The sequence below is a fragment of the Liolophura sinensis genome, chromosome 5, assembly GCF_032854445.1.
Source record: "Liolophura sinensis isolate JHLJ2023 chromosome 5, CUHK_Ljap_v2, whole genome shotgun sequence".
NCBI lineage: Eukaryota > Metazoa > Mollusca > Polyplacophora > Chitonida > Chitonidae > Liolophura > Liolophura sinensis.
This window is the reverse complement of record NC_088299.1, coordinates 9,174,426-9,190,846: the sequence shown is the minus strand read 5'-3', so window position 1 is coordinate 9,190,846 and position 16,421 is coordinate 9,174,426. Positions and strand designations below refer to the sequence as shown.

Sequence of the window (16,421 nt, the reverse complement as noted above, 5' to 3'; positions counted from 1 at the left end):
ACGTGAATATCTTCATATATTTGCTGACTTCACCTACAAACCGGTGATGAAAGGTGATGAAAGGTATACGGACTCAAGAAATCAAGAATCCCAAAACCACGAATAATTTAATCGCTTGGAGAACTACGTTTGTTTTGTTACATTAGACATTCCTGACGATGATTTGCACAAATAAGTAGTGAAGGTCATGTAGAACACGTTGAATACATTTAGTACAATTTTGTATAATGTTTTAAACGTGTGGAATTCCTAATGTCCTAACAGCTGTTCAGGGCACAAGTATTTTTTTATTTATTTCTTTATTTACTTGATTGGTGTCTTACGTCGTGCTCAAGAATATTTCACTTATACTTCGGCTAGCATTCAACCCGTGGGAGGAAACCGGCAACGCCATAGGGAAACCCACGACCATCCCAGGTTGCTGGTAGACATTTCCTCGTACAGCTGGGAGAGGATATCAGCATGACTAACTCACAACGACCGCATTAATGAGAGGCTCCTGGTCACTGTCCTGCGTTGGGACGCTAGCCACCTCTGCCACAATGACCCAGTGGGCACAAGTATAACATAATTTAGAAATGCATTCCTTTCACTCCTTGATGTCAATACTTTTGATGAAGACTTTCACAGAACTTCCATGTACGCAGAACTGATATAATGAGCATAAAGACGCCAGGCAAGCGTCAAAAGTAACACTGAACGCAGCTATGGACTGTCTATGCAATCTTCTCAATCCATTCCTCCACGTCTGACAAGCCATTCCCCTTACCCAGTGCAGAGCACTCTGCAAATTCTACTTTAAACGGCTTTAAATCAGAGAATTCAAAATCCTTGTTCCGCATTCCGAGAAAGGTGTTGTTGTTGGCGGTGTTGTCTGTTCCCTGGAGTGCAGCAGACCTCGTCACTCGCTGAGTGTTGCTAAAAAAAAAAACAAGCATTGCAAAATTTGAGCACTAAATCAAAAAAAGTAAAAATGAAGGCTCTCTATGTGTAACATGGCATTTATATATGGTGCCAAAAAAGAAAAGCATATGTCAGTTTTCGCGTGAATTCAAATTCTGCGTGAATTCAAACCAGGATTACTAATTTAACAAGATGTCAATTTAAGCCAAATTACACAATCATGTTTCAGAAAGTCAGAATGTCAGTTTTCATGAAATAAGCAACATAAGTTCATTTCAGGGTGACACCAGGTTAAAATGGAACTACATCTCATCATCTTCCTAAAGTTCTGTCTGTGTTCCTATCACTGTAATGCTGGCCGTCGTCATTATTCAGTGAATTATTATTAGTACCGGGGGTAAATTCCAATTAAATAAATAAACAAACATCTATGAATATGGGGGTCAGCACCACGGGATATCTTGTTTTGGGAGAGTGAACACTGAATTCTGTGCACGTCTGTTTCAGTACATACGCATACATCTGGCGATTCAAAAGGTTCATTTCATCTGATTTATTTAGTTAATATTTTAACATCATGCAGATACCGTTACATATATGGACCTTAATGTTTTGAAAGTTTTGCGGATTATGTACAGCAAATGACGTATTGGACATTATACACATGTTTTTTCCACACTGCTGGAGACTGCATAACCACTTCTACTTTCAGGTAACGAAACCACTCACTGGGAATCTGGCCTTTTTTGTTTTTTTTTTTTAGTTTTACCCGGTCGACTTTCAATTGTGATTTGGGTACTTCGCTTATAATACATATATGCTGGGTTGACGGAGAACAAGTAGTCCGCTGACAAGACCACTCTACAGAGCTCCATCAACTAAGAATGACCTCCAAGACCCTGAAAACAATGGCGACTCTAGAAATCCCCGGGCTTAAGAATGGGACTGAACCCACATCTTGTTTAACTTAGCGATTAACAGCACCTTAACCAGTCCGCCATGGCCTGCCCCCGAAAAGGAGATGACACCTTGGAATTCCGCGGCAGGTAGCACCCTCGTTGGCCAAACAGCCTAGACTTGTTTTATCACTTCAGACCACAAGTCCAAGATCAATGTTGGTCAATGAGAAAGTCTAATAATATCAGCTTCTGTTCGCTCAGTTTACTAATGGCTTTTGCTGGAAGTTGCTCAGACATTGACCCAATAAGCTTGCCTCTTCGAATCAAGCTGTTCTGGTTAGACTAAGGCTATAGGACGTCACAAATGTTGGCCATGTTCCCAAAGAAGTGTGGTGCTTTCCTTCAGCTTCAGCCCAGTTTTAACCACCCCTTAAACTAGGGCAGCAATTGCGTATGTTGGTGATTGTTTCCTTTCTCAAGAATGGCCATCATTGTTTTGATGAAATATTTTGGAGTGTTGCATAAACTAACAACCAAATAAATAAAAGGCTGTACAGTTTAGAATTAGAAATATATTTTTCTTCATTTCTGGATTCACAGGTTGTGATTCAAAAGGCTGTCATGGCTGTTCATTTTGGGATTCAAAGGGTTGTACATTTTGGTGTTCAAAGGACCGCCATGGCTGTAGATTTTGGAACTCAAAAAGATGTCATGTCTGTACATTTTGGGGATTTAAAGGGCTGTCACGTCTGTAAATTTTGGAATTCAAAGGGCTGCCATGGCTGTAAATTTTGGGATTGAAAGGGCCGTCATGGCTGTACATTTTGGGATTGAAAGGGCTGCCATGGCTGTACATTTTGGGATTCAACGGGCTGCCATGGCTGTACATTTTGGGTTTCAAAGGGTTGCCCAGGCTGTACATTTTGGGATTCAAAGGGCTGCATGGCTGTACATTTTGCAATTCAAAGGGCTGTCATGGCTGTACATTTTGGGATTTAAAAGGCTGACGTGGCTGTACATTTTGGGTTTCAAAGGCTTGTCCAGGCTGTACATTTTGCGATTCAAAGGGCTGCATGGCTGTACATTTTGGGTTTCAAAGGGTTGCCCAGGCTGTACATTTTGGGATTCAAAGGGCTGTATGGCTGTACATTTTCGGATTTAAAAGGCTGACATGGCTGTACATTTTGGGTTTCAAAGGCTTGCCGGCTGTACATTTTGGGATTCAAAGGGCTGTCATGGCTGTACATTTTGCGATTCAAAGGGCTGTCATGGCTGTACATTTTGGGATTCAACTGGCTGCCATGGCTGTACATTTTGGCATTCAAAAAGCCGTCATGGCTGTACATTTTGGCATTCAAAGGGCTGTCAAATGGTTCAAAAGGCTGTACATTTTGGGATTCAAAGGTTCATCATGGCTGTAAATGTCAGAATGCACAGGCATGAGATGGTTGTAAACTTTGTAAGGTTGTAAGAAATACATGTATGAATGTATGGTTGGGTTATATTTTGAAATTTGCTTCAGATTAAATTGTTTAATCATTACATGAATGTTCATCTTAAGAATAAACCAATAAAAACGCTTTTGGTTGCCTGAAAATTTAAACTATTTTTCACTTATTTTTCTTTTTTTGACTTTATATTTCACGTAACATGTTTAAGATATTTTTCCACTTAAGGCTGGAAGCCAGGATATTATTAGCAGAGGAAACCTTTAGAAAGTTATTCTGATGAACAGTTCCACAGATATTAACATACACGTGTGACATTAGTGGCAGACAAGTGGTGTCCTGCAAACTTTATGTAAGACAGCATAGAAACCACTGTCGATCAATTCATGCCAATGCCCTGATGGTCAGGGGAATCTTGAGAATTTTAAGTCCAAGCAACCCAGCAGAAAACATCGTTTACAGGAGATCAAGGTTCATTTTATCTGAGTGCAGTAGATTTAAAGAGCTTACATTTCTTTCTCCAGCTGAGACTTGATGACCTTTGCCCCTTTACAAAGCGTTTGGTCTTGTTTGTTACAGGCAATCAGGATAGGTGGTGAGTTACCTGACAACACACCGTCACTCAGTATCAAGTACAGGTAGCTGAAATGATCAAACAAGACAAACCATCACTTTAAAAACACTTTGGACAGTGTTAAATGGTCAATATTTCATATACACATGTTTTGACTAAAACAATGGTCAAATTACATCGCTGAAGGAAATCCACCTTCATGGTGTAAAACTGCTAGCCACATGGGGTTATAAATTTATTTATTTATCTGATTGGTGTTTTATGCCGTACTCAAGAATATTTCACTCATACGACGGCGACCAACATTATGGTGGGAGGAAACCGGGCAGAGCCCAGAGGAAACCCACGACCATCCGCAGGTTGTTGGCAGACCTTCCCACTTTCGGCCAGAGAGGAAGCCAGCATGAGCTGGACTTGAACTCACAGCCACCGCATTGGTGAGAGGCTCCTGGGTCATTACGCTGCGCCAGCGCGCTAACCAACTGAGCCATGGAGGCCCATGGGGTTATAAAGCCACAATTGTTCATTCAGGAAGCATAACTGATGAACATTCCCACATGTTCCACACAGACTTTAAAATCCTTCTGTTCATGCGACATCAGAGGAGGAAGTTCATGTAAGACCACATGAATGCCACTACAAGCTGCGTTTAATGTTTGTTTGTTTTTTTTTGCATAAAAAATAGTTGCAGAGACTTTGTCACAAAGGAATCTGGAAAATTCACAATCTTAGTCTGTCATTATATCAATACCTTGTATAAGTGACAGACAGAAATGCAGTATAGCAATCCTATGGACACAGATTTATGTGGTGGCTGCTAGCATTACTGTGGAAGGACCATCGACAGATTATAGGCAGGCCTTTACAAGCTAAACATTTAAGATAATGACAAAATCAGACAATCACTCAATGGTAAAATATCCAGGTAGAGGAAATAACCAATTAAATGGACACGAGGCATGGCTCAGTGGTACGGTACCTCAACACCAAATATACTTTACTGAAATTTTATACTTACTCAGCTACTTCTTTGATTTCTTTCTGAAAGGCTGCTCCGTCAATGACGAACACAATTCCTCTGAAAGGTTGGTAGATAGAACAGGCTGAACAAAACAGGTAGACATTTCCAATGTCGAAATAATTCAAGCATAAGACTGTATTTCCTACATGTACAGGAATAACAGAATTCCTTCGTAATACAAGAAACAAATAAAGTAAAAAAAAGACAGAATAAATCAGTTCAGATCCCTGGCATATTCTGTTACGATATTCCATACCCTCTGATATGTGAAACTAGATATTTACCTACAGAAGACTTTATTACAACTGTTCATGCTCTTTGATTTTTTTTTTTTTTTTTTTTGATTGGTGTTTTACGCCGTACTCAAGAATATTTCACTTATACGACGGCGGCCAGCATTATGGTGGGTGGAAACCGGGCACAGCCCGGGGGGAAACCCACGACCATCCGCAGGTTGCTGACAGACCTTCCCACGTACGGCCGAAGAGGAAGCCAGCATGAGCTGGACTTTAACTCACCATGCCCTTTGACCTAAAGAACCTACCCTAATTCCTCAACCTTTTTGCATACATAAAAACAACTTCCAGTGCAGTTTATGCACATTTTCAAATTTGATTTAGAGACAAAACTACATTGGTTAATTGGCCAGTGTCAATATAAATTTATCAGTCAACACAGAATAATGCCTTCAGAATATGCTTGAATAAACATTTTGTAAATATGAGAAAATGTTGAAGAATTACCATGTGCATTTTTAAACAAAATTTTATTCAAAGAAATAAACAGGATCAAAGAACAGACAGCGCCTAAATAAATGCCTCTGTAGCCTGATCATGTCCACAGACATTTATCGATATGTAGATGACAGATCAGTTATGATTGCAGGACTCTTCTGGGCCTACACAGGGTAAATTATTTGTGGTTTTCTTTGCGTATATGAACATTTCAGTTATAATTGTATGGCTCTTCTGGGCCTACACAGGGCAAATTATTTGTGGTTTTCTTTGCGTATATGAACATTTCAGTTATGATTGTAGGGCTCTTCTGGACCTACACAGGGTAAATTATTTGTGGTTTTCTTTGCGTATATGTACATTTTAGTTATAATTGTACGGCTCTTCTGGACCTACACAGGGTAAATTATTTGTGGTTTTCTTTGCGTATATGAACATTTCAGTTATAATTGTACGGCTCTTCTGGGCCTACACAGGGCAAATTATTTGTGGTTTTCTTTGCGTATATGAACATTTTAGTTATGATTGTAGGGCTCTTCTGGGCCTACACAGGGTAAATTATTTGTGGTTTTCTTTGCGTATATGAACATTTCAGTTATAACTGTATGGCTCTTCTGGGCCTACACAGGGCAAATTATTTGTGGTTTTCTTTGCGTATATGAACATTTCAGTTATGATTGTAGGGCTCTTCTGGACCTACACAGGGCAAATTATTTGTGGTTTTCTTTGCGTATATGAACATTTCAGTTATAATTGTAGGGCTCTTCTGGGCCTACACAGGGCAAATTATTTGTGGTTTTCTTTGCGTATATGAACATTTCAGTTATAATTTGTACGGCTCTTCTGGGCCTACATAGAGCAAATTATTTGTGGTTTTCTTTCCGTATATGAACATTTTAGTTATGATTGTAGGGCTCTTCTGGGCCTACACAGGGTAAATTATTTGTGGTTTTCTTTGCGTATATGAACATTTTAGTTATAATTGTACGGCTCTTCTGGGCCTACACAGGGCAGATTATTTGTGGTTTTCTTTGCGTATATGAACATTTCAGTTATGATTGTAGGGCTCTTCTGGGCCTACACAGGGTAAATTATTTGTGGTTGTCTTTGCGTATATGAACATTTTAGTTATAATTGTAGGGCTCTTCTGGGCCTACTCAGGGTAAATTATTTGTGGTTTTCTTTGCGTATATGAACATTTTAGTTATGATTGCAGGGCTCTTCTGGGCCTACACAGGGACAATTATTTGTGGTTTTCTTTGCGTATATGAACATTTCAGTTATGATTGTAGGGCTCTTCTGGGCCTACTCAGGGCAAATTATTTGTGGTTGTCTTTGTGTATATGAACATTTCAGTTATGATTGCAGGGCTCTTTTGAGCCTTCACAGGGCAAATTATTTGTGGTTTTCTTTGCGTATATGAACATTTTAGTTATGATTGTAGGGCTCTTTTGAGCCTTCACAGGGCAAATTATTTGTGGTTTTCTTTGCGTATATGAACATTTTAGTTATGATTGCAGGGCTCTTCTGGGCCTACACAGGGCAAATTATTTGTGGTTTTCTTTGCGTATATGAACATTTCAGTTATAATTGAACGGCTCTTCTGGGCCTACATAGAGCAAATTATTTGTGGTTTTCTTTCCGTATATGAACATTTTAGTTATGATTGTAGGGCTCTTCTGGGCCTACACAGGGTAAATTATTTGTGGTTTTCTTTGCGTATATGAACATTTTAGTTATAATTGTACGGCTCTTCTGGGCCTACACAGGGCAGATTATTTGTGGTTTTCTTTGCGTATATGAACATTTTAGTTATGATTGCAGGGCTCTTCTGGACCTACACAGGGACAATTATTTGTGGTCTTCTTTGCGTATATGAACATTTCAGTTATGATTGTAGGCCTCTTCTGGGCCTTCACAGGGCAAATTATTTGTGGTTTTCTTTGCGTATATGAACATTTCAGTTATGATTGTAGGGCTCTTCTGGACCTACACAGGGTAAATTATTTGTGGTTTTCTTTGCGTATATGAACATTTCAGTTATGATTGTAGGGCTCTTCTGGGCCTTCACAGGGCAAATTATTTGTGGTTTTCTTTTGCCTTTATGAACATTTCAGTTATAATTGTACGGCTCTTTTGAGCCTTCACAGGGAAAATTATTTGTGGTTTTCTTTGCGTATATGAACATTTTAGTTATAATTGTACGGCTCTTCTGGGCCAACATAGAGCAAATTAATTGTGGTTTTCTTTGCGTATATGAACATTTTAGTTATGATTGCAGGGCTCTTCTGGGCCTACACAGGGCAAATTATTTGTGGTTGTCTTTGCGTATATGAACATTTCAGTTATGATTGTAGGGCTCTTCTGGACCTACACAGGGACAATTATTTGTGGTTTTCTTTGCGTATATGAACATTTCAGTTATAATTGTATGGCTCTTCTGGGCCTACACAGGGTAAATTATTTGTGGTTTTCTTTGCGTATATGAACATTTCAGTTATGATTGTAGGGCTCTTCTGGACCTACACAGGGTATTATTATTTGTGGTTTTCTTTGCGTATATGAGCATTTCAGTTATGATTGTAGGGCTCTTCTGGGCCCACAGAGGGAAAATTATTTGTGGTTTTCTTTGCGTATATGAACATTTTAGTTATGATTGCAGGGCTCTTTTGAGCCTTCACAAGGCAAATTATTTGTGGTTTTCTTTGCGTATATGAACATTTCAGTTATGATTGTAGGGCTCTTCTGGGCCTTCACAGGGCAAATTATTTGTGGTTTTCTTTGCGTATATGAACATTTCAGTTATAATTGTACGGCTCTTCTGGACCTACACAGGGAAAATTATTTGTGGTTTTCTTTGCGTATATGAACATTTTAGTTATGATTGCAGGGCTCTTTTGAGCCTTCACAGGGCAAATTATTTGTGGTTTTCTTTGCGTATATGAACATTTCAGTTATAATTGTACGGCTCTTCTGGGCCTACACAGGGCAAATTATTTGTGGTTTTCTTTGCGTATATGAACATTTCAGTTATAATTGTAGGGCTCTTCTGGGCCTACACAGGGCAAATTATTTGTGGTTTTCTTTGCGTATATGAACATTTCAGTTATAATTGTACGGCTCTTCTGGACCTACACAGGGAAAATTATTTGTGGTTTTCTTTGCGTATATGAACATTTCAGTTATAATTGTATGGCTCTTCTGGGCCTTCACAGGGCAAATTATTTGTGGTTTTCTTTGCGTATATGAACATTTCAGTTATAATTGTACGGCTCTTCTGGATCTACACAGGGCAAATTATTTGTGGTTTTCTTTGCGTATATGAACATTTCAGTTATAATTGTACGGCTCTTCTGGACCTACACAGGGTAAATTATTTGTGGTTTTCTTTGCGTATATGAACATTTTAGTTATGATTGCAGGGCTCTTCTGGGCCTTCACAGGGTAAATTATTTGTGGTTTTCTTTGCGTATATGAACATTTCAGTTATGATTGTACGGCTCTTCTGGGCCTTCACAGGGCAAATTATTTGTGGTTTTCTTTGCGTATATGAACATTTCAGTTATGATTGTAGGGCTCTTTTGAGCCTTCACAGGGCAAATTATTTGTGGTTTTCTTTGCGTATATGAACATTTTAGTTATGATTGCAGGGCTCTTTTGAGCCTTCACAGGGCAAATTATTTGTGGTTTTCTTTGCGTATATGAACATTTCAGTTATAATTGTACGGCTCTTCTGGACCTACACAGGGCAAATTATTTGTGGTTTTCTTTGCGTATATGAACATTTTAGTTATGATTGCAGGGCTCTTCTGGGCCTTCACAGGGTAAATTATTTGTGGTTTTCTTTGCGTATATGAACATTTTAGTTATGATTGCAGGGCTCTTTTGAGCCTTCACAGGGCAAATTATTTGTGGTTTTCTTTGCGTATATGAACATTTCAGTTATGATTGTAGGGCTCTTCTGGACCTACACAGGGCAAATTATTTGTGGTTTTCTTTGCGTATATGAACATTTTAGTTATGATTGCAGGGCTCTTCTGGGCCTTCACAGGGTAAATTATTTGTGGTTTTCTTTGCGTATATGAACATTTCAGTTATGATTGCAGGGCTCTTCTGGGCCTACACAGGGACAATTATTTGTGGTTTTCTTTGCGTATATGAACATTTCAGTTATGATTGTAGGGCTCTTCTGGGCCTTCATAGGGCAAATTATTTGTGGTTTTCTTTGTGTATATGAACATTTCAGTTATGATTGCAGGGCTCTTTTGAGCCTTCACAGGGAAAATTATTTGTGGTTTTCTTTGCGTATATGAACATTTTAGTTATGATTGCAGGGCTCTTTTGAGCCTTCACAGGGTAAATTATTTGTGGTTTTCTTTGCGTATATGAACATTTTAGTTATGATTGTAGGGCTCTTCTGGGCCTACACAGGGTAAATTATTTGTGGTTTTCTTTGCGTATATGAACATTTCAGTTATAATTGTACGGCTCTTCTGGGCCTACATAGAGCAAATTATTTGTGGTTTTCTTTGCGTATATGAACATTTTAGTTATGATTGTAGGGCTCTTCTGGACCTACACAGGGTAAATTATTTGTGGTTGTCTTTGCGTATATGAACATTTTAGTTATGATTGTAGGGCTCTTCTGGACCTACATAGAGCAAATTATTTGTGGTTTTCTTTGCGTATATGAACATTTTAGTTATGATTGTAGGGCTCTTCTGGACCTACACAGGGTAAATTATTTGTGGTTGTCTTTGCGTATATGAACATTTTAGTTATGATTGTAGGGCTCTTCTGGACCTACACAGGGTAAATTATTTGTGGTTGTCTTTGCGTATATGAACATTTTAGTTATGATTGTAGGGCTCTTCTGGACCTACACAGGGCAAATTATTTGTGGTTTTCTTTGCGTATATGAACATTTCAGTTATGATTGTAGGGCTCTTCTGGGCCTACACAGGGCAAATTATTTGTGGTTTTCTTTGCGTATATGAACATACCTGGCAGATCGTTTATGGTTTTCCAAACTTTGAACTCGAAGCCTCTCATGACCGGGAAGATCTAGTATCTGAAGAACTTTGTTCTGCAAATAAATAAATAACTCAAGAATGATATCATGATTGCTTTCAACAGAACTTTTAGCTTTTTGGGAGTCCTTAGACTTTAATAAGGAATGCAACAATACTCACATTATTTACCACAATTTAGCAACCAGATTGTCATGCATAATACTTGTGAATTTTCTTTGACACATTGTAGAAGGGAATGTGCCTTTGTTGCCCCTTTGTAAAGATGTGCTAGTGTTTTCTTTAATGGAGATCAGATGAGAATCAAGGTAAACTTTCTTTGCCACAATTTAGCTGATATTGTTTCCTGACATCTAGGAGATATAGACATTGTAAACTTTATTTACCACAATGTAGATGAAAACATCTTCTGTCTATGGAGAAGATATAGACATTGTAAACTTTATTTGCCACAATGGAGCTGAAATGTTTTCTGTAATGGAGTAGATATAGACATTGTAAACTTTATTTGCCACAATGCAGCTGAAATGTTTTCTGTAATGGAGTAGATATAGACAATGTGAACTTTATTTGCCACAATGTAGCTGAAATGTTTTCTGTAATGCAGTAGATATAGACAATGTAAACTTTATTTGCAGTGGAAAATGTTGTCTTTAATTTAGAGATATAGATACCATAAACTTTATTTGCGACTATGTACCTGCAAATTTTTCCCTTGGTGTCACAATACTCACCTTATTTTCCACTTTGTAGCTGCCAACGTTTTCTTTAATAGATGTGTATGTCGTTTTCACTTCTCCATGTACAAGCTGAAAAAAATCCACAAAAACATGAGAAAACAAGGGGAAAATGCTTACCTCTTCTGGTAACAGTTAGAGTAGAATATTATTTCTTAACTGTTGTACTTATGGAACATGCCATATATAATGGAACATCTTCGGAATACATCTGCAATCATCGAAAATCCAGATAAACACATGCAACATGTTACAAGGCATAAAAGCATGCCTGATACATCCATGTGACAGCGGCTGACAATGGCCAGAACATTATGATATCCTCACAAATTAAGCTGGTAATTACTATTTACTTATTAATTGATTAATTAATTAATTTAGTTATTTATTTATTTGACTGGTGCTCTTTATCTATTGCTTTGGTTGATGCTTTCCACAGATTTATTTATTTATTTTATTGGTGTTTTCGCTGTACTGAAGAATATTTCACTTAAACGACGGCACCCAGCATTATGGTGGGAAGAAACCGGGCACATCCCGGGGGAAACCCATGACCATCGGCAGGTTGCTGGCAGAGCTTGAAGCAATATTTATCAAGATCGTTATGTGACCAATATGAATGAATGATTATGACTTAACACCACATTGGCTATATTTTAGTCATATCATGGTAAATGACCCACATGTACCCAGATGTAACTGAAAGTCACAGGATTGTCAACATATCTCAGCTTGGAGGATGCTTCTAGGGTCAAGTACAGCGCCTTACATTTGGTGCCCTTTAGTCCCTTAATTTCAGCTAAAATCAGGAAATTGTCTTAATCTACCCAATGTTGGGCTTACAGGAGACTTAAAATGGATATTCCCCGAGGAACAAACAATGTTTAAATCACACTTGTTTAAACAACACAGGTTACAAGAAACCCGACAGCTCGCAGGTAATGGCTTCAGTTCAAATGGCAACCTAAGTTGACAGGACATTTAAATTCATATTGAGCAGGTCGTGTCATCATGGTGTGCACACAGCGTGAATGTTGGTGTGCACACCATGTTTTGAGTGAGTGAGTGCTCAGGGTTTAGATAATATTAAATCCCCAAATCCTGTTCATCATTCCCAGCAAGTTTTATAAAGTTGATGTGAAAACTGTTTCTGATATCTGACCTAAACATAAAAACCTTACCAGGCCAATGAAACTGAATAATACTTGCTAAGATAAAAAGGCAAAGTCAAAGAGCTGATAATTTTAATAAAAATACAAATATACCTAATTATTTAAAATTATTTATTTCATACAGTCTCCAAAGCATGCCCATCATCCCCACCAAGTTTCAGCAAAATGTTGGCAAAACTGTGGCAGCAGCTGACCCAAACAAAATATCTTATCCTGGCTCACAATTAAGTACTGAGAAAAATGGTTCCATCCAAAACCTGATAATCTGAACAAAAATACAAATACACCTAATTATTTAAAATCCTTCATTTGATGAGGTCTTGAAAGCATGCTCATTGTCTGTCCCCACAAAGTTGGCAACCAAACTAAAAACCTTACAATGGCTTACTGACTTGGATAAAATGGTTAATTCCAAAATCTGATAATCTGAATAAAAATGCTTCCCTAATTTATAATGAAAATGAGTAAATGTCCAAGGCATGTTTTTCATTCCCACCAAGTTTCATAAAGGTGGTGTGAAAACTGTGACTAGCAGATCAAACATAAAATCTTACTCAGAGACAGGCAATGACAGTGACACCACTTTTCCCCCACACTCACAATACCTCACTTTACTGTGAGATAAAAATAATCAAAAAGTTTTATCTCCTCTTTCTTTTCTGGGTATGAGAAATTGTTCACATTTCACCATGGCAACCTAGAGTGTACCTTCTAGTCAACAAAGATACACTTCATGTACACATCTACTCAGAAAGTAATGACGCTCAACTCACCTTACAGAACAAGGAAGTTTTCCCAGAGTCACATGTTCCCAGGAGGAGAACAGCTTGTCTCGCATTCTTCCTGCCCTTCAGGAATGCCAGCAGCACTTCAAGAAAAGAAACACAATGTAAGTACAACCTTGTTTACAAGCATAGCAGGGCACACCAGCCATCTACAAAGGGAAACAAATCTTGTAACAATAGTTTCTAACTGATTTTATGTATTTTATTTATTTTACTGGTGTTTTACACCATACTCAATATTTCATTTACAGGTATAGGATGGAGGCTAGCATTATGGTGGGAAGAGATAGTACAGAGCCCAGGAGAAATCCATGATCATCTGCACATTGCTGACAGACCTTCCCACGTAGGGCCAGAGAGGATGCCAGCATGAGCTGGAATTGAACTCATGACGACTGCATTGGTGGGAGGCTCCTGGGTCATTGTGCCGCACTGACACACTAACCACCTCAGCGACGGAGGCCCCCAACAGCAGTTTCATCTATCTACTTTAATAACAATACCAGTGATTTTAATACCAATGCAAGTGATCTTGAATAACCATAGCTGTTTATATTGCCACTGAAATAGGCAGGAGACACTTCTGTTCCATGTCAGGGTTACAAGAGTTGCTTCCCTTTGTACAAGCCCTGGTATGCCCTTTTAAAATACATCTATGTATTAAATCTCATTAATGCAAATCGGTGATGACAAGAGTCTGAAAAGGTGCTTACAATTTTACAGAAACACTGATGTCTCCAACATCAAGCAACCAATCATGAGGAACTGGCCTGGCTATGCTGTCCCTAGACTACATCTATGTTTCTCATGTTTCTATGGCTTCTCACATCAAATGCTTAAACAGCTTCAATACTGGAATTCAGGAGGGAAATTTGGAAGAAGGATGGAAGATGACAGGAAATCTCCCCGATCGATCGTACGCATTGTTACAGAAAAAGTTTTAAACTGATTACCATTTGGATGAAATTTTTCAGAGCTAAGACCAATCCATTCAATTAGGTCTAAGAATTTTCTAAATGATTTTTCAACATCCAAAGACATGAGAGAAATGCAGAATATTTTGCCTTTGTAGGTCTTGTGGAACTTTGTACTCTTAGCTGTGGCTGACATTTGTGCTCTCAAGGTGACTTCAAGTTAACACTTGGGTCTGACTGACAGAGATTGACTAATACAATGGAAAATAACAATGTATCCAGATCTTATGCCAATTCAAACCTCCTCAAGACATACCCTCAATTTCCCTTATTATATACCTTAATAACCATTCAAAATAAAAATCCACATTTACAAACATTTATTTACTTATTTGATTATTGTTTCATGACGTACATGTTCTCATGACTATTTCAGTTATATGATGGCAGCCAGAGGAAATTGGAGGAAACTCACGACCATCTAGTCTGAGACTGCTCTGATGTTAGCTAGGGCAAAATTTTGTTTGGCCATGGACATCCCCAAACCAACGTCAGAGCGCGTTCCATTTAAAAAGCCTGATGCAGTTTCCGTGGCAGTGTATCTATCTAAAAATTATCTATCAAATACATCTCAGCGGCCTAAAGTGTTCAGACACTTATTATCTTTATGGTTTTGTTCATCGATTTATTGTAAGCACAATGTGGATCGATTATTTCCTAGGTCCCAAGAGTCCTAGTGATCCTCAAAACGAACAGTTGTACTGACAGCCTCGACATATTTGACAAGGGCAGGTAACTGCATCAGGTTTTTAATTGGAGCGTGCTCTGATGTTGGGGCCATCCTATGTCTAGTTCAATTAAATTAAACGTTGAGGCCTATTTTCAACAATTTCTGATATTTGCCTGCCTCAAAGTTTAATTGTTGAATTAAAAATCGTGACAGGTCCATTCCTCAAGGCATTTGCGGAACAAAGTTGGCCGTGAAATCCTCTCCAAAATAAGGTCACACACCGATTTCTGGTGTGGACTGAGGCGGGTCTTACCATTCACTCTGCAAGTTTCAATCAATTTCAGAGTAGCTATATGCAGAAAACCTGATAAAGTGTTGTCTTTTCTCTCTTCCAAATCACGGTGTGCACGCGCCATGCATTGGGTGCATCCAAAATCCGAATTATATCTGAGGCAACGGGCAATTGTCATTCAAGACTGGTTACATAGGCTTATCTTGTTAGCTTGATTTCTGTATCTTTTGGAGCACGGTTCCGAGATTTAAGTAAACCTGACTTGCTATGACAACACAAAATTATTTTCACAAGTGAGAAAGAAATGTTTCTGTGGATTTCAACAACACTTCGACTCGGGAATGGATTTACACTTGCAGGAGTGGTAATAAATGTCCTATTCTCTTTTATGCACACCAGAACTTGACGGGTACAGCCGTTTTGGAGAGGACTTAATGGCCCACTTCATTCTGCAAAGTACCTTGCAGAATGGACGTAGGGCCTACTGCATTTTTTAATTCAACGATTGATCAATGAGGAAGGTAAATATTGGAAATTGTTGAAATTAGGCTTCCACGTTTCATTTAATTGAAATATCCTTTGCCAGACAAAAATTTTGCCGAACAAAAATTGTGACAAACGTATCGTTACAGCAATCTGGGACTAACGACCATCCATAGGTTCCTGATCTTTTTCTTTTCTTTGTCACTAGAGATTTTATCAGAACTTTATCAAACATTAATGTAAGCAATTGTGAATCCAATCAAAAGTTTTGTGAAACATTGATTTTTAACGGAAATGTGGCTTTTTCTCTACGCATAACTTTATCTACTTTCCATTTCCAACGTGGCATATGTTTGACATTTGTTCGGCACATCATATCGGGCAGATGGCCGTTACATGACAAAACATTCTTGTTTAAACTTACCGATTGTAAACAGTACAACACATAAGGCTACTAAAATTCCTATAACAGTCGGGTCGCCGGCTTCAACCCCCGTTTTGACATATTTCACCGCATCATCAAACGAACTAATATCTCTTGATTTCACCATGCTTCCTGGTCTCCATACTCTGCAATGCAATGACACCTCCAACATAAGAAGAACGCCAACTATGGGAGATAACTCTTCACAATCTGTCGATTATGCTTCAAACCTAGTCTAGCGAATGTCTCTGTAAGATGGACTGGAAGCCAGAGAT

General features: G+C 38.4%; 1 protein-coding gene across 1 annotated transcript; it reads right to left on the bottom strand.

Annotated features, from left to right (window-relative positions):
• Positions 1-16,282, bottom strand: LOC135465767 (signal recognition particle receptor subunit beta-like). Its single transcript, XM_064743094.1, has 7 exons — positions 16,147-16,282; positions 13,292-13,386; positions 11,344-11,418; positions 10,583-10,665; positions 4,843-4,902; positions 3,761-3,892; positions 1-918 (listed from the first exon to the last, which is right to left on the bottom strand). Exons 1-7 carry the CDS (start codon positions 16,271-16,273, stop codon positions 717-719), a joined length of 774 nt encoding a protein of 257 aa, XP_064599164.1. The 5' UTR covers positions 16,274-16,282; the 3' UTR covers positions 1-716.
• Positions 16,283-16,421: the final 139 nt, after the last annotated feature.